At 41.2% G+C, this 22,133-nt stretch overlaps 1 protein-coding gene and 1 long non-coding RNA gene across 12 annotated transcripts in view; one reads left to right on the top strand and one right to left on the bottom strand.

Annotated features, from left to right (window-relative positions):
- Positions 1–17,012: 17,012 nt before the first annotated feature.
- Positions 17,013–19,724, bottom strand: LOC129350225 (uncharacterized). Its single transcript, XR_008603575.1, has 2 exons — positions 19,200–19,724; positions 17,013–17,553 (listed from the first exon to the last, which is right to left on the bottom strand). It is a non-coding gene; the product is annotated as an uncharacterized LOC129350225 (long non-coding RNA).
- A 203-nt stretch (positions 19,725–19,927) lies between these two features.
- LOC111586506 (ephrin type-B receptor 3-like) overlaps positions 19,928–22,133 on the top strand; it is a 61,283-nt gene continuing 59,077 nt past the window's right edge. For 6 of the 11 annotated variants that reach the window (XM_035942006.2, XM_023296245.3, XM_035942009.2 and 3 more), the window contains exon 1: positions 19,928–20,668. In XM_035942006.2, the coding sequence (XP_035797899.2) occupies positions 20,605–20,668 (64 nt within the window). In that variant the 5' untranslated portion in view covers positions 19,928–20,604. The remainder of the gene's footprint in view (positions 20,669–22,133) is intronic. The other 5 variants (XM_023296246.3, XM_023296242.3, XM_023296241.3 and 2 more) reach the window with 1 other exon arrangement.

The following is a 22,133-nucleotide window of genomic DNA, read 5'->3' as shown; positions in this document are numbered from 1 at the left end:
ACAATACATAGTTGACATTACTCCAGTGAGAACTTTCCTTGGGGCACAGAGGTAAGCTGTCCTTTCTAATCACAACTACTGCTCTGCAATAGCTCTGCTATCTCCTTTCTCATCCATTATCTATCCATTTGACTGGATCCTCATCCATCAAGAACCCCACAATTAAGCCTGTGGATTCAATTTGTCATTCACCCCCTTCATTTTACTGCCAGTGATGCAGAGGACAAAATATGTCTAATTCTGACAACAAGTGGGCAATTGTAACTAATTTGACACTGGCCACAGGCTACGATGAAACAGCCTCTGCTTTTTAAGTTGTCAGATTTGGCAGAGCAGATACTTCTCAGAGGGGGGAATTGGTGATTTTATCAAACAGGTGCTTCATAAAAGAGCTGATCTGGCCTTTAAACAAGAACCGACATGCTGTCTTAATAGAGTCTGAGCAGCTTGATAAGTATTGATTCATGCTAAAAGGTAGTTAGGATGCTCAGAGTTGCAGATTGGGTTTTTATATGCTTTTGGATGAACTGCATCTACTGCAACAAAAAGATTATAAAAATCACGGTTGATCAGTTATGGTTAATGTTAACTACTTCTGTATTTGTTTTTCCATCATTAAAACTGAATTTACGAACTAAATTTTAATTTCCGCATTATTAGCTGTAAATTATACAATCTAGGGGGATAAGGGTGATTAACATTCACAGATTTTGGATTTGAATATTTGATCCTCTTTGTGTGGAGCTGCGGTGTGGAAGCCTGGAAAATATCTCCTTCTCAGGTGAGGTGAAGCCACAAGATCCCATTTAACACGAGTTTGCATGACTGTTAATTACAAGTAGCAGATGTCAAACACTGTGCGTAAACAGCTTTTCCCACCTAATGAGGAACAAGCAGCACAGACCAGCCAGTGACAGCCATATAGTTTGATTATAGTTTCTACAATGTAAAGTCATCCTATTGTTTTTGATAGTCAGACTTCAGTTTCATATTTGATCATAGATACACATAGGCAAAATGCCATAACTAAGACAGAGGTGGGCATAAACTCGCCAGACAAAATGTCGGACATAGTTTTACCTTCACAGCCCTCTTTCCCTCATAAAATTACACCCAGGCATGTGCACAAGGCACGAATTCAATCAAGGAAACGAGCGTAGGTTGGAAAGGGGGGACTATACTCAGGCTACAAAAATTTAATTTGTTTTTCTCATTCCAGGGATGGGAGCCCAAGTCCCACTCTCGTCCTCACGCCTCCTCCCTGTGAGCACCTTTCAATTTGCCAGATCAGCACCACCATTGTACCGCTGGTGTGTTCCAGAGACACAGCAGCCCCCCTCCCCTCCCAAAACACCAGCGCCACCCCCACCACCCCACCACCCCTCACCCCTGTGCGACGACCACTCCCCGTCTCCCCAATCTTATTAAACTAATTAACTCTTTCCCCCCTTCACCAATTTCATTCCATCTCATTTAGATGCTTCTTCCATCCCTGACCCCATCTTTAATCACGTTTAAAGTGAACTTAATGCACCTCTACCGGAGCCCCCTCTGCTCTCGGGCATCATGTGAACGATGAACGACAGAGAAGAGCTCGCCATTAGGAATGTGTTCATTCAAACTGTCTCTCCTGAAAAGGGAAAGAAAAAATAAAAAAATGCTCGACACCAAAAATATTCTGTTTCCATGGCAATATGGACTTAGTCAAGCTTCAAGTAGCATACCATATGAGTGTTTTAGGTTAGACTTTTCCTCAAGCAAGGGAACCGGCAGAAGATACCACTGGCTGAACATATTTGGATACAAGATATTTTTGTTCCATTTTTCTTTCTTAACCTTTAACTTATAGCCCATGAGCTGACAATGTACTTTTTTTGCTTCTTTTTACAAAAATGCCCTGCTGTATTTGCTATGAATATGTGTAGAAATATGTTTTGGGTCCTAAAATAAGGTGCTGACCAGTAGAAAAAAAGCACAATCTGCTATTTCAAACCCTGACACAAGAATCTCACAGATGTTCAGGATAAGTCTGTGACTCATTCTAATGTAATTAACTTATATCTCTCTTGCATATTACAGTTTTTCTATCAATAGCAATTTTCTCTACATATACAAGCACCTGTGCAATATCACTATCTTGTACTCACAGAGGAATCTGTGCAATAACAATAGAACTTGTGTAATATCAGCATTTTTAATATCCATGTTTTCTACTCATGAAATATTCTGTGCAATATCAACAGCACTTAGGTGTATTTCTTGTTTATTTTTCTACCAGTGTCACTACATTCTTGCACTGTCAACTTGCTGTTGTAACACAATACATTTCCCTGCTGTGGGATCCATGAAGGCTCATTTTATTACAGTTGTTAATACTCCAAGTGGTATTAATGATGAACTATGATAAAGGCTTTATTTTATATCTGCATATCTGTCAAGAGTGAAACAATCCATTATTCACAATCAAATTTTCTTAGAATCTGTATGACAACATTCAGCTGTATGTAGTTTATAGAATAGCACATTTATCATGATCCCAGCTGCAGACAGTATAAAAAGTGGTTCCATGGTGGAAGCATCTCTGTGTATTTTATACAAACCAGATTATTTCTTCACTTCTGCATTTCCATTGGAAGCTTTGTGATATTTCCATCACAAACCCTCCCAACAGCCGACACCTTGAATTAGGCTTACTTTGACATTTGTATCAATCACACCACATACCGTGGATTGCTAGGTGAAATTTAAAATAAACATATGCAGTCCACCTTTAATCTTCTCTGTCATGGTGTTTACACCAACAGATAAACACACGGAGAAGAGAAAGCAACACTCCCCGTCCTCGGAGAACACATCTCGTTTCAGGAGAGGATGTGACCTTTCCCTCTCAGGAAGGAACACTTATGTGTGATGAGAGACGCTTTATGACAGTCGTAGTCAAGGAAATCCAGGTTACCCTCCTTTAGAATAACAATTGTGTAGTGTTTTTGTTTTTTTTGTTTTTAGTTACGGCATGTTTTACAGTGCTTTCTCAAACAAGTCATATGTGTTGGATGAAGATGCTGGCTAACTGAACATTTACAGTATAGTGGCAAACATTAGGTAGCACTCTTTTCTGAATTGGCTGTGGCAAAAATAGAAATCCCACTTCTAAATAATCTTCTTCCTAAATTATTAGCTGTAACGTCAGATCTTTTACCAGTCTGTTGTTGCAAGTGCAACTTTCTTTGCAGCCATCTGTTTTGGCAGCAGCATCAGTGACACTAAGAAACTGAATAAGCCGATAAAGAAGCCTCTCTCTGTGTTGGGGACTGCCTGGAGCCCCTGGAGTTGGTTGTTGAGAGACCAATGTAGCACAAACTGCTGAACATAATGGCCAACACTTCACATTCCCTGCATGACCTAATAATCAGACAGCAGAGTTTTCAACTCCGCTGTAGTAAGAGAAAGTCATTCCTGCCCACTGCAATAATGTTGTACATGACTCACCTCTGTGCAAAAGAGAAGACATATAGAAGAAGAAGATTATATAAAATATAATCTAATATTTTATATATATGTATATATATATTCTGAGAACTTTGCACATTCAACTTTAATTTGCACTCTGTGAACTCTGTCTTGTCTATTTTAAATCTAAAATTAATTTATTTATCTATTTTTGTCCAGATTTTATCAGAAGGGAAGGAGCACTCTCCATTTACTATGAATAATGTACTATTTGTACTGAGCAACATATTTGTTTAGCCGTTGAGAAGATGTCTTCTCAACGGCTTGCTGTACATGCAAATATTTGTGGCTTTTACTGGAACTTCAAAAACAACAACATTCTGTTAGGTGGAACCATTGAGCCACAACACAGTAAAAAAGCCTGAGATTAGTGTAACCCATATGAAAACGCAGTGTTGGGTTTACTTAGCATATTTTAATTTTTAGTTTCAGTAACTTTAATTTAAATATCGGATTTTATTAAGGGGCTGCACAGTGGTGTAGTGGTTAGCACTTTCGCCTTGCAGCTAGAAGGTCCCTGGTTCGCGTCCCGGCTTTCCCGGGATCTTTCTGCATGGAGTTTGCATGTTCTCCCTGTGCATGCGTGGGTTCTCTCCGGGTACTCCGGCTTCCTCCCACAGTCCAAAAATATGCTGAGGTTAATTGATTATTCTAAATTGCCCGTAGGTGTGAATGTGAGAGTGATTGTTTGTCTATATATGTAGCCCTGTGACAGACTGGCGACCTGTCTAGGGTGTCCCCTGCCTTCACCTGAGTCAGCTGGGATAGACTCCAGCCCCCCTTGGACTGGACTTTGATAGACTTTGATATCAGACAGCGTCAGGCTGTGAAAGGACACTTTATTTTGTTTTACTTTTTTTTTTTTATATTGGGATTTTAAAAGTGAATTTGTTCTACTTCATGTCAATTTTTGAAATAAATGTGTTTGTGTTTACCTTTTTACATTAACCATCCCTTGCTCCTTGAGTCGAACCAGAGTACAGTAGTCGAGTAAAGGTTGTTCTTACTGGGTTACATTAGCATGGCAGGTCAAATGTATCTGATATTTTAGCATCCGATAAGCCTTCAAACTGGTGGATTTTTCTTAGAGGAACTGTATTTTTGTTGTCTCAACAGTATCCTGAAGCAGCAAACCCCCACCAGTGCAGCCGCTTGTACTGTTTCAATGCAGAGCTGGTTGGGATCTAAATGCCTGCTGAATGCCTGCATGATGAGTAAGGCTTGGGTTATGTTTGATCAGAACTAGTTTGTTGTCCAACCACAAAGAATCAGACATGCAATTCTGAAGAAGCATTCCTACTGCAGCAATGGAACACAGCGCAGGTATCTCATTTTGCTTTGTCTCTTTAGATTACAGCCATCATTCTTGTGTTGTATTTGAACTTAAATGGATGCAACTGAATGGTTAACCATTTTGGATATCTCGTCCAAAAACAGCAGCGTTTGATATCATTAAACTCTACTCTGCTGAAAAAATAAATACTATGCTGGTAAATTTCCGGCACCTCTAAAAGCCCAAACACCTCAGCAAGGAGGAAGGCAAATCTGTGCGGTTCACACCTTCGTGAGAATAACTGTTTGTTGTTAAAGGGTGGAGGGTGCTGTAAATTACCCAACCTGAATTGGAAAGCAGTTGTGAGAGCTGTCCAAATGTTTTCCATGACATTCACACGTCAACCATCCTCAATGTAAGGTCATGCGATCTACTAATTATCAGTTTTCAGCACTAAACCAACAGAGCACTTTGAACACAATGCCACACCCTCACCACGCTTCTGTTACCCGCCAACAATTCTGTATTTTCAAGTCCGGATCCTGGCTTTTCTTTCCACAACCCTGAGGGCAGAACCCCCTTGAAGGATTAAAATAAGACAGGAAGAGATGGAGAGGGAAGCGACGAAGAGACGGAAGGATGAGCCCTGCTAATGGGTGGTGGGGCGGCAGCTGACAGAAGCCACATTTTCAATAGGGTGTGAAATTCCTGCTTAGATGGGACCTCCATCTGGTAAATAGCTGAAGGGACAGAGAAGGCAGGAAACGCGTCAGCCTGTCTGGCTGCACGGGCCCCATGAGCCTTCCCATCATACTCGCAGAGAGAGAAGGGTTTATCTGTGGTTGCCGATGCCCAACCAATCTCCCCGCTGACCTCTGTTGGCAACCAGCATGGAGGCTGCCATAAAAGCCAACAAAGCACTAGGTGAAGAGGCCCTGCTGGACTGGTGTGTGGCCTGAGCCGTTACAGAAATGGCTATCATAAAACAACACCGCCAGTTGGGACCAAAGGGCAACAAATGAAGAAAATGCATCACATAAATGAGCCCAACAGTGCATGGAGCACTCTTATTGCCTCAGCATATCACTGTAATCTCTAAGTTGATGTAATGTGAGGAAACACATCCTTTGATGAAAAAAGGAAGGGCATAATAGACTCAGCTGTCAACTGAAACGCACAGCTGTCACTGCAATATGGCTTCAAAGCAGCCCGAATATTTTACATATTGTCACAATAATACAAAGAAATGACAATATAAGCCATATTGTCACAAGACACACCAACCAGGCTGTAATCAATCTTATCTTTCTGAGCTTTGAAAAAGGTCTCTACTGAGCTCAAAAGACTTTGAAACTTTGGAATGACCTGGTTCCATCCTCCTGTCAGGGACCTCGACCTTTATAGGACAGGGGTGACCCCACTACTGCTTTCACCTCAAACTCAGTGACACATTTCTCCAATAACAGCCCATTAATTAGTTGAGCGCATTACACTATTCAGAGGTGGGACAGTTCTTTGCCTGGAGCTGGCCACCCTGTCTCAGGCGGATAGACACATGCAAATCTGTTTGTTTCATCAAGTGTGAATTCAATTTGCGAAGTTCCTTTTAATCTAGAACACCTTTGCCCCCAGCGTATAGGAGACCACAGAGCTCTCGTTTGGCGAAGTTTTGATGAAAAAGGAAGAAGCAAAAGGGCAAAAGGAGAAGGAGGAGAAGACAAAGAGAAGCGAGGAAAGGCGAAGGTGGGCCTCCGTTAGGGAGGGAGAGAGACTCAAGGTCCTAAAACCTTGGGGAATCTATATGAAATGCTGCCAGGATCCTTTTTCCCATCAGCACACATGGGAAGCATCTGAACACAGAACGGCAGATAATGCCCAAGACAAAATGGCAAACAATAACAGATAGCGCTGGATGGAGACAAGGGAGAAGAGGGGAAAAAAAGAGGCTGATGTTATCAGCATTTCTGTACCCGTATACGCTGTTTGTAGTCTGTTTTGTCAGGGTGTTTCTCATGCTTGTCTGTAGATTGTGTTCTGTTTCCCTTGTGGATGCAGCCAGTTGAGAAAACAGGGATTTGCTACAAAGGCAGAACATCACTTTTGTGGTGGAGTGGGTAAAAGAGGGTATCGCGGTCCCTTGCGAAAAGTTTCCTGAAAGCATGAGAGGAGAGATGTGCCTGATTTGCTCACCGAGACACACACAAATACATCCAGACACACTTACAAGAATGTACAGACACACAAACACGCACACACTCTTAAAAACACACTTTGATCTGCAGGCTCACACACTAAACACTTAAACACTTGTCCCAGAAAACAGACTTGTACGCACCACACACCCTCACACACCTAAATTTTCTACTCATTTTTCCGGTTGAGTAAAAACAAAGTGGTGTCAATTTATATGCATACACACATAAACAATACACAGGCCTCAGGATGTTACACATCTCTGTAACTTGTGATTCTGATGATTAAGTGCAGTGGAATGTGTTTTGGAGGCCAAAAAGAGACACCTCAGTACCTACCAACATGACCTCAGTCAGGCCTGAGTGCGTTCAGGCCAGGATGCATCACTATGCACCGATGACAGACAGCTGGTCCAACACTGTCTATATGGAGGCATGCAGTGACATGACGTCCTCTATTATCACATGAATGTGAATCAGCACCAAAAGCAACGGGCTACAAATCACATCAGCGAAAGCAACAAGACAGCATTTTCCATTTTAGGAAGAGGTTAGGAAGGATGAGTAAAAGGCCCCCCAGGCCAAATGTTGTCTGTGCGTCAATTTTCTTTTCTTTTTTCTGTGGCAGGCTGCAGTTTTGCCATAACAATGACTTTGTGAGGCTTTGTGGGCATCCAGAGGTTTTTTTGTTTTTTTTTTTTTTTTGTTTTTTTTGCAGTGCTTTGCCGGTTTATGGCCCGTCTCGTTTGCAGTCTTTTTTTCAGTTGGTTTTTGGCTAAAAGAAGAACAAAAACAATTATTCCAGACATGCTATTTATTTCATATTAAAATCTGGCTTGGCAAACATCACTACAAACAACTCAATGAGCAATTACACCACAGAGTCCCCTCAAATTACAAAGCTGCTGCTCACATTTCAGTTTACTTCCTTTCCTCATTTTTTTCCCATTTTGTCAGTATTAAAAAGAAGCAGAGGCAGTAGAAGGAGTATAACCCGGCTAGCAGTATTAGAACGGCACGGGTGTAGTATGGAGTTTCATTAAAATTAGCAAAGGAAGATTTAGCACAGCACAGTGATCTATGAAAAACAAACCAATGCCCAAATATGATCACATTTACCAAAAAAGGTTTAATTTCAATATGATGTTGGCAGATAAATGAATGGTAAATTACTTTAACTATTTTGACTACTACTTTTTATCAGTACGATCACTGTGTTGCACTGTGTTGTAGGCATTATTTCAAGCTTATCAGCTAATTAGTTGCTATTTGAATTGTCGCTGTTGTTTTGGCTACTATTGTTACAATCTGATGAGGATAAAAATATATTCAGTACAGTTTCTTGTAAACAATTTGCCTAGTTTTATTTTGTAAATTAGCTATGATTTTTTTGTTTTGTTTTGGGTTTTTTTTTTACAAGCCTTGGATTTATGTGGTCTTCCCCACATTACTTTTGTGAATGTTTGAATACCTTATCCTCCAGTGAGCCGTTATTTGCTTTGAAGCTCAGGCTGCATTCTTCATTTGAGATTCTTGTGAGAAAGATTAAATTGGATGAAAAATGTCTCTTAAGTCCTCTCAACAAAACCTTTTTTTTTTTTTTCTCAACGGAAAAAATAAAACTGTGTTGAATTTGGAGTTGTTAATATTTTTTGTTTTTACAAAGGATATTCTGTGTGACGACCCCGATTTTTTTTCTCAGATTAACAGTGTGAACGTTTGGGATCTGGCTTAGCTCTGTGTGGCTAACTGTTCTGATGACAAGTCCGTGCAGCCTGTGGGGACGAGGACAGACGGTCTTGACACACACCACACCGCTGCACTGGAGCACCTCAGAGGGTCGCAGTAATCCTACCGTATACCATTACACTGCATATAGACTAAACACAAGGCCAGGTGAGAGAATGACAGAGTGCTGTATGCATGTATGTGTGACTGACTGAGTTCACAGTGTGCATGTACCAAAGCATGCATTTGCAGGTTTTGTTAAAGCAGTCATGTCAGTGTGTGTATATGTGCGTGTGTGGGCCTGCTGGCCTGTCTCACACTGTGTCTCCACGAACACTATAAGTTTGTGGGGAACAACAGCACGAGTGTGTGCGAGCCTCCTTGTGTGTAGGTCTGCATAATGCAGAACAGCCTTGCCTCCCACCCCAACCTGAAAAAAAAAGTCACAGCCAGGAGGCCACTTTGAAATACCAGGTGCTCATTTGGCAAATCCAGGCAACTGGGGTGTTTACATTTCAGCGACTGAGAGGGGAAAAAGACCAGATGCCCCCTTGAGCTGCTCAGCAGCGTCCATACAGAGATCACTCACATCGCCATGGGTGACAGAAACGTGTGTGTGTGTGTGTGTGTTATGGGAAAGGTGGAGGGATCTAGAGAGCACTGTGCAAAGTCCTTAAACACCCTATGATGGCTTGCAGCAGGGAGACATGAAACAATGCAACAATGCTGAAAATTAGCCACTCTGGTGAAGTTTGTTTGTTTGAACAGCACCCATTCTCTAACCACACAAACCACACGCACACACACTTACACACTTCTCCAACACACCCTCTTGCTCCTCTCACTGTTTCTCTTTCCCTCTTATTACCCTATTCTCCTTCTCTCTGGCTTTTCAACAGCTCTATTGTCCTCTCCCATTGTTGACACACTGTTTGCAAACAGCTCAAGTACTTCCTTATCAGTTAAGAAAACAATGAGGCATAAAGAGAGAGTATGTAATGTGGGGGTTTGGTGAATTGCAAAGGCAGTTGATCTCTTTTGACACACACACACACACACACACACATACATCACATCCACACGCAAATATGTATGCACACATACATGCAGCTACAGAGTACTTTGCCCCAGCTGGCGCTGCAGACACTTTTATTGTTTCATTATGTCTACTATCAATTTACCGGCAGTAAATTCACTCTGTCTTGATAAAACATTGCCTGTCAATTTTCTTCACAGCACCTGTACATAACAAATCACTGAGGCACTCTTTCTTACTGATTGCTTCTTGGCAGAGCATTTTGTGTTGTCTGTTCATATCAATGACAGCCATAAGGCGGGTGAATGGCGGTTGGTCTGTGGTTAAGTGCTGGCAGTACGATTGTTTCTATGCGTATGTATATCTGTGTCATAAAGAACATTCATAGCTTTCCTCTGTCTGCACATGTATGTATGAAAACATATTTTTAGTTAACTTTGGTTATATTTTGACTTGCAGGACTGCACCAGCTTAAATAAGGCACCAAAGTTATTATGACATGATTCCCATTCCCACTGAATGAATAACTTTTTATAACCAGTAACCAAACACCGCTGTGATATCAGCGTTAAACATTTTCCAAGACTGTTTCAATGTTTTCTTAGCGAGTCATACTATCATATTGTGAAAAAAGTGTGTGCTTGTTTGGGGTAATGTCAACCTGTGTGTCATGTAAATGTCACTGGGGATTGGAAAGTGGTTGAACTTGGCCACCTCCTGTGTGTTGCTGTCTGTCAAATGCTTGCTGGGTACAGTCATGTGTTTGTAAGTGTGTGTGTGTGTGTGTGTGTGTGTGTGTTGCCGGCACAACTGCATGCATTCATCCCCACTGCCATGTGCATACTGTGCAGGCTTGTCTGCTCATTGGTGCGTGTTCTTGAGTTACATATCGGCTTCACCAAATTACCTTCTCTGCCAGGGATCTTACTTTTTTTTTTTCTTGGTCTGCCCATTGGTTGTCACAGCATGCATGAGTAGAAACACACAAAAACATTGCTCAAACATCACACACGCAACCAGCAGCAGTGTGGATTTAGCTTTTAGCTTAACATTCTCTCACAAAAGTGTGTAAATTACACAGATAAATAAAAATTCACGGTGACTTTAAGAGTCTCAAGAGATTTACCATTCAAAAATAAAATACGGTGGCGTTAGAAGTTTTAAAAAAAAAAAAATCAATCGGCAATAGAAACAACAGACATTTGTTGAAAGTCATCTCATGATTACTGGTCATAATGGAACCTTCTGCCGATACCAGACAAAATATACGCTAGATCATACGTGAAACAATTCATCTGTCTAAGCAGCATAAATTGTTGTGACTCATAGATGAGATATTATGAGTTACAGCCTAGCAGTGCTCGTTTCACTTGTTGCCCCAAATATTGATGATGTAACCATGTGTAAGTGCATGGACAAGTCAGAGCCCTGCGGCAAACAATAAAGTTACCCTGTTTTGTCTGCCTCAAGTTTAGCAGAGGCTGAGACAACTGTGAAACTGCAGGAGGATTATTTTCTTCATCTGTAGCTAGACTCTTAGTTGTTAGGATACTCATTCAAGCAATATTTACAGTCAGGCAGAAAGAAATCAGTAAAGGTAGTGAAGTCATGAGAACATGTGACTGAACATGCATTTGCACAGACATAAGATCTGGAATTTTAAATGCTGCAGTCGTTGGCAGCTGCACTTTTTTTGTATCTGTACATTAAAAGATTCGTATACCTTTCATACTCTGGAAGTTTCATGGCTGTGTCCGACTGTGAAACTTTATGAAACTGACAATTTGACACCAACAACACTGTGATTGGCCAGCTGTGGGAAAAATGTAACAGCTCCCATTTCTATCAGATGCAGCTCTGTGAATGTCCTTAGGGAGAGAAGTTCTCTTAAAATGTGTACCAATATGCCCACTTCTAAAACCTATTGTGTCTCTTCTTCTTTATGCAGACCAATTTTTCACTCCACCTTTGCATAAGCTGCTTTTTTTTCTTAAAAAAATAACATTTTTATTTCATTTTGTATAACCAAACTTTAAAAATCAGAGCTTCAGCAAAGTTAAGCTTCTGCTGAATATGTTAAATGCAGTTTTTCAATGCTGTGAAAGCACTCAAAAAAATCCCATACTTCTCCATTGTACTGGGAAACAAATGATGAAATCTAGACAAATAAATGTATCCTTTTGTGTGTGTGGTATTTAGGAAAACCTTTAATACTGGTAGCAACGTTACTGTTTAGGGTTTTTTTTCCCCCTTTTTTAAACTACAGTGTACAATAAAGAATTAGATGTCCATGCTTTTGGTTCTATGCGAGTATAATGACAGTTACTAACCTAAATCAGGGTAAACAATGCTTGTAATTTTGCTTGTTCTTAATGTTTATGGCACTCGGGGCAGGATTCTGTTGTGCTTTGTTCCTTAGCATGCTAACTAGTACTCAAGGAGTATCATCTGGTTCAGAGGAGGAAGCTAATAAGGACGCAGATACACAATGCCATGCCAACGCAATAAGGCCTTTGGTTACATTACGCATATGCTAAGGTAATAAGGACTTAGCACGCACACACATACACAGACCACACACCCACCCACACTGAGGTAATAAGGGCTTGGCTTACACACAAACACGCATACATACTTGAATTACTACAGTCCTGCACCATCTTGCCAGGTGCTCTCTCACCACATGGCCAACAGCCTGCAGATCAAGCAGTCTACGGACCGAGCGAGATGACCAGCTCACTCTCTGTACCACCATCACCTTTGCAACACAATCTACCCTTGATCAAATGTCTTTACTCTGCCCTCAGATCATCTAGCAGAGCCCTCTTGCCCATACAGGCAAAGTCATTAGAAATTACCCAGTATTAAGTATTAACCCAGGGATGTGGCTGATGCTTACTACGGGGTGCCCAGGTTTAGCAGTGGTGGTGGTTAAGGCGCTCTGCTTTCCATTATGCATCTTTTTGGTTATGGCATGTCATATACAAGTGGTGTGATCATGCAGAGAGAGAGTGCAACCGGATGGGAGCCATGTTTAATGGTAGCGAGGGCTAAACTGAAACCATGTGCTTTTGTGGTTAGAAGCTATGTCATGACTAACTACCTCTGGGAGAGTCAACATAGAGCCGGACACCGAGGGAGAAGAAAATCCCTTTTCACTTGACTGACAGTAACTAGACAGGGACGATTTATTGTGATTTGATGCTCATAAAAAGTTGACACCGAAACTGTTGACCTCTGCTTCAGTCAGTGGCCTAAAGTAAGTCTTCTGAGTGCATCAGTGATTATACTATCACTGATTTTGATGTGCTTTGAAATAGCCGAAAATTCCTCCCGGGCCCTATTTAAGAAGTTATTTTCCAGACTTCTTCTTTTTTTTTTTTTAGGAATGTTGATCGGGACTTTCGATATCCAACAGTACAAAGCATCTGCCACTGTTTGCCACTGTTGTCGACCCTTAAGGTCACAGACTGCTCGTAAGATTGCATTTTGCAGCTGGACATGCTGAAACGTCAAGGGTCAATGGAGGGATTCTGGGTATGAAGGAAGAATGGAGCCCACAAGGGAGACACAGTGTTGACATTGTGTTTGGACACTTTGAACAATGTTATCTCAGACAGTGTGGGGCTATGGGCCAATCAATCATTCTGTTATTGGGCCAGCTTCGGTGATTATTCATCCTGGACCTTTGATATTAGCCGATGTCAAATGGATCCCTCATGAGCCTTCTTACTTGCTCACTGTCTGGACTTTGTCCTTGGGAATTTGTCACGGCTGTATTTCTTCAAAACATTTGGTTATTAAAGTAAATTGAGTGTTCTTTCTCGGTCCAACATGAAAGTAATCCACAGCTTCGATGGAAGGGTCCGGAATATTTATGAATCTAAAGCAATTGTGTTGGCACAAGTTCCGCACAAGATATTTCAAGCTCAGCCATGGATGTAAGAAGACAGCATATAAATCTGGAACGTACAGGCAGGCATAGCTCAGCAGCAGAGAGGGAGCAGGTCGCACTATTGGGAAGAATACGCATTTACAAAGTCAATGATAGTAGCGACCTGCACCACACGCTATTTTCCCATTCTGTTAATGGGAAAAGCTGTGAAGCATGCCGGAGTGATTTTGCTGGACTGTGTACCTGCCTTGACCTCCCTCCACCTTCGCTGCCACTGAGGCCAGATGAAATACTGTAATACAGAGAAGAGCGGAATGATGGCAAAAGAGAAATAGAGAAAAACACCTTTGAGAAATAAAAGGTTGAGTGAGGGCTGTGTGGGCGGAGATATGTTTATATTTATTTGAGATATTAAGCCTTCGTTGAGACTCCAATGCATCAGTTTTGACTAAATGTTTCAAAAAATAGATTTAAATTTCACATTGTGATATTTTTGTTAAAATTTCATTTGTATAACTGTAAAATATAAGCAAAGGTACATGTAGTACTCTTCAGCATCCAGCAGCTTCTCAAAGCCTTTTCCGAAATGTACACGAACTCACACATACAATAACAATGGACCCAAATGTCTTAACTCCATTAAACATACTTCAAATTGCATGAAAATATTAGCCATTGTTGGGTTTAACTCAAATGAAGTTAAGCTATTTCGTTTAAGGTTGAACCTTGCTTGAGAACAGGAAAGGGCTTTTGCTCGGCTGAATATCTCCGTTCACAGCATGTGAAGACAGGAACTGAGCCTCATATACCAAAACTGCGAGCAAAAGCAATCACTTATCCACAACCTCATCCTCAAAACCTGAATTTCTCACCAAGTATCGCCGCCTGTCAGGCTGCGTGTTCTCTACGTAATCCCATCACAGCGCTGAGAGGTTACGTCTCTCACTTTTTGTCCGCACAGCGTATAATTTGCATGCTCGGGTTGTTTGTCAGCCGTGCATGCGTGTGCCTGCATGACACCACGATACTCATACGTGCACTCGACTGCGCCTGTCTGGGACTGTCTGCCTGCCTAAATGCCTTCCTGTCGGTCCGTCTGTCGGCACACAGACAGCAGGGTCAGGGTGATGGGAGTTTGAGTCATAAATCTGCAGTCAGCTGAGACAGTGAAGTATATCCTTTCTCAGTAAGGTAGAGAAAGTGCTGAAAGGTGATAGATACTCACGAGGAACAGACAGTAGTGGGTTGTGGCAGAAGTTGGGGTGCTTGGTGATGGTAAGCAAAGAGGTGGCAAGGAGGTGGTGATTTACAGCAGCGGGACTGGGGCTGGAGGCGACATGGAGGAAGTGTTTGTGCACAGGAGGGTGGATGATGGTGGTCTTGAGGGGGTTCAGCTGGGACTGCATTTGTGATCCTGTGTTAAGTGCTTGGTCAGTGGTGAGGGCCCCGAGGATTAGACCCCCACCCTTAAAACTCTCGTAAGCAGCCCTCCCCCTCTTTCCCTCCCACAACTCCTCTCTTCCTGGATTCCAGCTTTGAGCTTTTGTGAGATTCTCCAGAGCCACCCACCACCAGCTTCTCCTCCACCAGTACAACCAGTACACTTAGCCTGTTCCCTCACACACACATCAAAAGACGCTCTAACACAACCAGCGGCTCGCCGTTCCCCTTAATATTGCCGGAGTAAAGTGATCCTCTCACACTCACATCACATTAGTGCTGCTATTAGACCAGACCCAGACATGAGAGCTACAGTGTGTGTGTGTGTGAGTGTGTGTGTGTGTGTCTGCAAGAGTTTTCCTACATGCTAGAGGGGGTGACTGTGTGTGTGTTTGTGTTTGCGTCCAGCCATGTGATTTTGTGAAGGAGGAAGCAACAGAGAAGTTCAGTATGAGTCAGGACAAGGCCTTTCGTCTCCGCTCGTGTGTGTCTACGTGCCGCATATTCAGAGAGAAAGTAGAGACACTGATATCCTGGCACGACATGAGTGGGAGGAAGGATGGATGAGGTTAGCGAGGGTTTGGCGAGGGCTCAGTAGGTGTAAGCTTGAGAAATTTCCATATGGCAGTAAAATGTCTGCCACTTTACTTATTGAGTTTCTAATGTGTGCCATGTGCTATTGGGACGCTCTCAGGAGCACTTAGTGGATCTTTTCCCTGTGTCCGTGTACAGTGTGTGTTTATGTGTATTTGTTTTAGGTCGCATTTGGAACAAATTGTGGGCTTCAAACCAGATCAGACACGGCTTTGGAGCAAAATTGATGTCCACAATTTGGTCGCTTTCAGAAACAGGGAAAATATCCCCTTATCCTCATTCGGGTTAGATTATAGGGTGAAGGTAAGAGCAATGTTTAACATGGGGGATGTTTGGTTACGGGTTACAGCAATGGTAAGTGTCCAGGTAAAAACAAAAATAAAAAGTCACTGCAACATCTTTAAAAATAAGCTATCTTTATGTACTGCTGGGTGATTTCAGCACCATCTTGAGCCATTATAGTCACTGTATAACAACAGGGTTGTATATACAGTTATGCTGCTACCATTCATCTGTGGGTAAACTCTCAATCATCAAACCAGACCCACATGATACTGGCTATAAAATCTAGAAAAATAAATCTCCTCCATAAGTTTTGTAAAAACTCAAGTAAAGCTGTAGTGCAGGACCTAGATTTATTAATGTGGATGTTCCAGTCACTGGGGAATGTGCTTCTCCCCCAGTGTGTTGGTTTATACCAAGCCCGTATTTAGGGTTTGACACATTTATTTTTTACATTGGCAAACAGCTGGGGTGAAGGAATTCCATTACCTTACCCTTGGCAATCTTTTGTTCGTCATAAACCAAACATTTCGCTCTGTGATCTTCAGGAAGAAATAGGTGTAACACATGCCTAACAAATCAGGATTTTAAGGTTATCATTACGTTGGTCGTCATTTTCTTTAAAGAGCGGTCGGAGGCACATAAGTCACAAAGGTGGCCGTCGGGAACTTACTGTGCTTCTGGTTGCCCTTTAATAGCGACCAGGCAGGAGAGCCTCAGTGGTTTTGGCAACAAATGAGAAAGTCGACTTTGAAGCTGCCACAGATCCTCTTACCCACGTCGCTTCACTTATAAAATGATTTTCCTTTCAAATGGACTATGTCGTTGCGAGGTATACAGGAATTCTTATGGGGAGCTGACAAATTTAGTGTCAGTGAGACCTAACCCCAAAACATGAGGGAACCTTTAATGTTTTTTTTTCTTTCTCTCTCTGCTTCTGCTCTCTTAGTATCACAGTAACACAGACGAAAACACTAAAATTATTCTTCTTAGAAATTATGACAAAAACTTAGAAAGCATAATTTTGAGAATGTTAATCGGCTTTTTAAAAGTGAGACTGAATGTTGGTGTAAAGTCAACTTTAATTTTCTCAGTATATAGTAAGAAGTTGTTTCATGTCTTGTGGATATAACATTTTTAGGATTTCCAAATACTCTTAGTCCACATGCTGAGCTGCTATGTCACCAAACAACAGCAACAATAATCAAAGATACAGAACAGACCAACAACTGTTTGAAGAAAATATTGCACATTCAATGTTTGTAGCACCAACAGAAATGATGGGTTTCCTTATATTTCTTTTCATTCGCTTTATTCTGTTCATTTTGGTCTCTTTGCTGATCTGTACTCACAATAAAAACAGTGTGGATCAATAATTTGCTTCTCAAAAATATTTCTTTTATCATCTTTGCAGTCAGTCTAAAAAAAACACGTTATAGAAACACAAAAGTAGCTTTAGACATGAAGGTACACAAAGTAAGCATCTCTTTGCTAAGTTAGCTTTAAAAAAAAAAGTTGAGAAACTTTTAAAGATTTTCCAGTCACATCCAACCTCTTCTTTATGCTTGATCGCTGGTATCAGCCAGAAAGTTGGTCGAAATTCCTAAAGAAACAAACAAAAAAATGTCATTAATTTTCAAAAAAGTAATAAAAGAGATTTAGAGCAGTTTTACAAAATGTTGGAATATTTCATGAGAGGGAATCCTAAAGCTCTAAAGAAACACCAGCTAAAGTACAAAGTCTGTTTATTTGGCACAGTTGCTTTACAATATTATGTAAATAAAATCTGCATGTTGTTTGGGTTTCGAAAACTCGCTTTCAATAAAAATGATCAGCTGTTGTATCTTTTTTGCTAAATAAAATAAAAACACTGGCACGATATCTAATGGCAACTATGTTTCCAGTTCTTTAACATATAAACTTGCTTGGAAGTTAAAAAGCTGAAATACTTCAATTTAGAAATTACCCAGATGGCAAAAGCTTTTCTCATTAAACTATTTATTGCCTGCAAACCTTGTGACAGTTACAACACTGACACATTACACGGAGACACACAACGGACCACATGGCTACATCTGCCTGCCTGCAGCCCTAAGGATAAAACTTACAATCACTTTTCAACTTTACACTAACAGAAGAGCCATTTACCTTTTTCCACATAAGACGCTTTAAACATTTCTCTATATACAGGCAGGACAGAGGACAAATCACACTGTATTAACATAAGCACTAATATTTACATTTTGAATAAAGCTAACACATGTGAACCTCATTAATTGTAATTATAACTTCATTTGAGGAGTGTTAAACTCTAAACTTCTTAATAATCTAGTTGACATCTGCCATTATCAGTGTAAATGCTCCGGGTTCAGCTTCACATCACTGGCTCTTGTGTATTTTCCTAACTTTATTAAATGTATAACATGAATATTTTTCATTTTAAAAGTAACAAACTGGACATTTATTACTGCGCGTCAATAGTTGTGAAATATCTGTTTTTGTTTTGCCAGCAGTGTTGTAATTACCCCCTAGATCTCAGGGTTTTTTGTTTGAGTGACCAAATGGCTGTTTGCGTTCATTGAAAGCCCTTTAATGAGCCCTAAAACTGACAAACGGTGCAAAGCAAAATAGTTTTTTCTCTAAATAAAAGTAACTTATATTGACGGGTGCCGCTGGGGAGAGAAATGCACACTTTTATGTATTATTATTTTTTTTTGGCCAAACTTTGTTTACTGCTGTTTTGAGAATACGCCGAAGCACTTAATGATACGATAAATCTACAGTAAAGGCAGAGAGATCGAGGCTGTAAAAGTCTGGTCGTGACTGATGCCTCCTTCTTCAGCTTATCCAAGGAAGAGGAAAAGTAAATTTTAGGACTGTAGTTATGGAGGAGGGGGGAAAAGGAAAAACAGCGCTGGATCTTTTGCGATTGAGCGAAATGTGTGAATTTTAGAACCTAAACAGCGACTTAAATAAATGTGAAGCGCAGTGATCCTCTCAAGAATAAGGGCGTCGCTTCTAGGAAACTTTCTCCGCTTTTGTAAATACTTTTACAAAAAAAAAGATAAATAAATCCGATGCCAGTCTCTCGTAAATCGAAATTAGTGTTTATTCTTTTACGCATTTCACAATCAGTCCTTTCTAATTAATCCCTTTTGAAACTTTTTTTAAAATTGATCCATACAATCTTTTTAAACGAAGTCCAAAATAAAAGCGCATTTGATGTCATGATGTCACCTTCATACTCACAGAAAACATGAAAATGGACGAGACGCGTATTATTTTGGATAGAAAAAATGTCCAGAGTGTCGATCGGAGCTTCTTTTTGGATGGCCGAGAGCTGTGAAGTGAAGAGAAGTTTGTTTTAATGAAAGCAAAAAACTTGACTAGAAAAAAAGTTCCTTTCTCCTTTGGATGGAAACGGGAGCGATCCGCAGGGGGGCGCTGTGCGTCCGTGCCATTACATGGACTGTGAGGGAAAACAGACACGCTGCAGAGAAAATAGGTAATAATAATAATAATAATAATAATATTAATAATAATAATAATAAAGATCAACTTCACAATTCTGCTATTAAATAAAAAAAACAAAGCGTTGCAAACATACAAGTGGAGCTAAATGAATAAAAAAGATAATCCTGTTAGTCTCACAAATATATCCTAATGTGTGGAAAAGAGGAGGAGAGGATCCTGTGCTGAGTTGTGAGGAGATACAAAGACAAAGAAATGCTCCAAAAACGCAACAAATGCGCCCCGGTTTCAGACACGCAAAGATTTGATTTTGACAATAAATGTGAGACTAAATGATTGTCAAGGTAGACATTTTTTCAGTGCAGCTGCTTCAGCCGTAACCCCTCCTCCTCCTCTGGTGCCCCCTCGGTGTCTCTCTCTCTCTCTCTCTCTCTCTCTCTCTCTCTCTCTCTCTCTCTCTCTCTCTCTCTCTCTCTCCCCCCTCTCCCCTTATTCCTCACCAGCCCTGTGCTTCATTCCAGCGCACAAGCCGAGCGAAGCAGACGGTTTACGCAGCAGCCAAAGCCGATAAATTCGCTCAGGGAATAAATATCTATAAACCGCGGCTGTTTCTTTATAGGAATACCACTTGAGTCGTGGACGCACACGAGCGCGCACATGTCTGCATGGGACTGTACGGCAGGATTGTGACACCAGTGCGGCTGCCTCTGCTCTGATCACACAGAAACTCTTTGGAAGGCTGCTATTTCCTTTTTTATTATCATTACTGAGCATCAACTGAATCCTGATGGAAATACCCTCCGGATGGTGACCACTACGGACTGGACTACCTGCGTACAGTTTATTCGCTCCATGCGAATGGAAGGGACTGGGAGACTTGCGCCCGTTGCCTTGGCTCTGGTTTAATAAGGCACTCTGGAGATCACTGAGAAGGGAGAAGGGCTGCTGTGTTCACATACTTTCTACTGAGGGTGTTTTTTTTTTATATTCCCCTCCGAACTCTCACCTTTCTGCGTGCTGTCGGTGAATGGGGGGAACTCTGGTCCTGGAGGCTTGACACAGCTGGGACTGGGACTGGGACGGGACGGGGTCCGTGGATCGCCCAGGATTCTATTCACTCCTCTCTCTCACTCTCTCTCTCTCTCTCCCGTGGGTCTATTTACATGTCCGACCTGACCACTTTATGACAATGGATTACTTTCTGCTTTTATGCAGCCTCTTGCTGCCTGTGGTGTCCGCCGTTGAAGGTAAGAAATGTCATCTTCACATGGTGTTGTGTTGCGTATTTTCTCGCCACCATGCCTCTGACAGGCTGGGCGCCACAGCCCGGAGGCTCCCGTACACACACGAATTCCACATTTTCTGTCAACCTTACCAATTAAAAGTGAACGTTTCATTTCCAAAGTGGCCATCTGCCTTGTTTTTTTTCGGCACCTTTTAATGGTATTATTGGCTTTAGGCAGCGCGTCACTGTGGCCGGTGCTGGATTCAATACACGATTGTTATGCGCCAAGGCTCAAAGCTCAACCATTTCAATGATAGTTGTGTATTCTTCTTTTTTTGTAGCGTCAGGTAGTGCCTGCTGCTGGTGCTTTCTTTGTCACTTTAAGGAAATTGGCTCCACACTGTAGCTCTTCGGGGAGTCTCGGCTCTCTCTCTCTCTGCCCTCCCTCACCCTCCGACACTTTCCCCCCCAGGTCGGCTGCGTGTATTTTAGGGTTGTTTGAGTGTGTGGCCTTTTGACATCTGCTTTAAGCGTACTTCTTAAAAAAAAACAAAACATTCTGATAGTCAGTTTATTCGAAGAGCTGGATTATACATGAATAAATTCATCCAAACCTGCATTTAAACCAAAACAGTAAAGAAAATATATCATTATATCTCTTTTCCTTAAAGTTTTAGATTTAAGCTTTTTTTTCATGAATTGATATTGATTGCGTATTCACAACTCTATTTTTTAACAGTTGCTTCCATTGACAGAGTGTCTGTTATTGCTGAGTGTAGATGTTTGCAGTGCGTAAAATCAATGACAAATTCAGTCTGTCGTCTTTTTTTCTCTCTTCTTCTCTCAGCGAGGCGCTGTCTCACTTCTCTGTTGTTGCTTCTCTTACAGTTTGGAATGTGTCACTCTGCTGTGTTTGTGAAATCAGAATAAGGGATAGTGGAAATAAGGTTGAAAGAGGGCCTAAAGCTTGAACTATGAATGCTGGAGCCTCATGCAGGCGAAGCTCCCGGTTGGCTCGTGATGCCAGTAGGAAAGTAGGACAGTGGGCCAGTGGCTCGGGAAACGCTTTTCTTTCTCAGCTTATTTCCCGACCTGTCCGCCCATTGTCTTTTTTTCTAGTATCAGAAATGAAATACATTTTTGTCCAAAAAAAAAAAAAAAAAAAAGATCAAGCCACTTTCCTCTCTATGTTCTACTTATCCATGGTTTGAAATAAAACCGCAGCTGTGTACAGTGAGTAGACTCAGCTCAGGATGAAGGTTTTTATTTATTTAACTAAAAGTTCGTGTTACTTATTAAATACCAGCAAAACTGATAATTTAAAATAGAGTGTGTATTAAAGCCTAAAAAAACTTACTTTTATGTATCGTAACATTAATTTTAAAAAGAAAAAAAAATCCAATCCGGGTCAGTTTGCTGACAAAAGCAATCATCATTCTCACTAAATTACTTTCCTCACTTGTATTTTCTCTGCCAGGCATAAAGCA

Source organism: Amphiprion ocellaris, chromosome 2 (genome assembly GCF_022539595.1).
Source record: "Amphiprion ocellaris isolate individual 3 ecotype Okinawa chromosome 2, ASM2253959v1, whole genome shotgun sequence".
In the NCBI taxonomy this organism is placed as follows: Eukaryota; Metazoa; Chordata; class Actinopteri; family Pomacentridae; genus Amphiprion; species Amphiprion ocellaris.
Note: the sequence above shows the minus strand (reverse complement) of the source record. Positions and strands in the feature narration are given on the sequence as shown.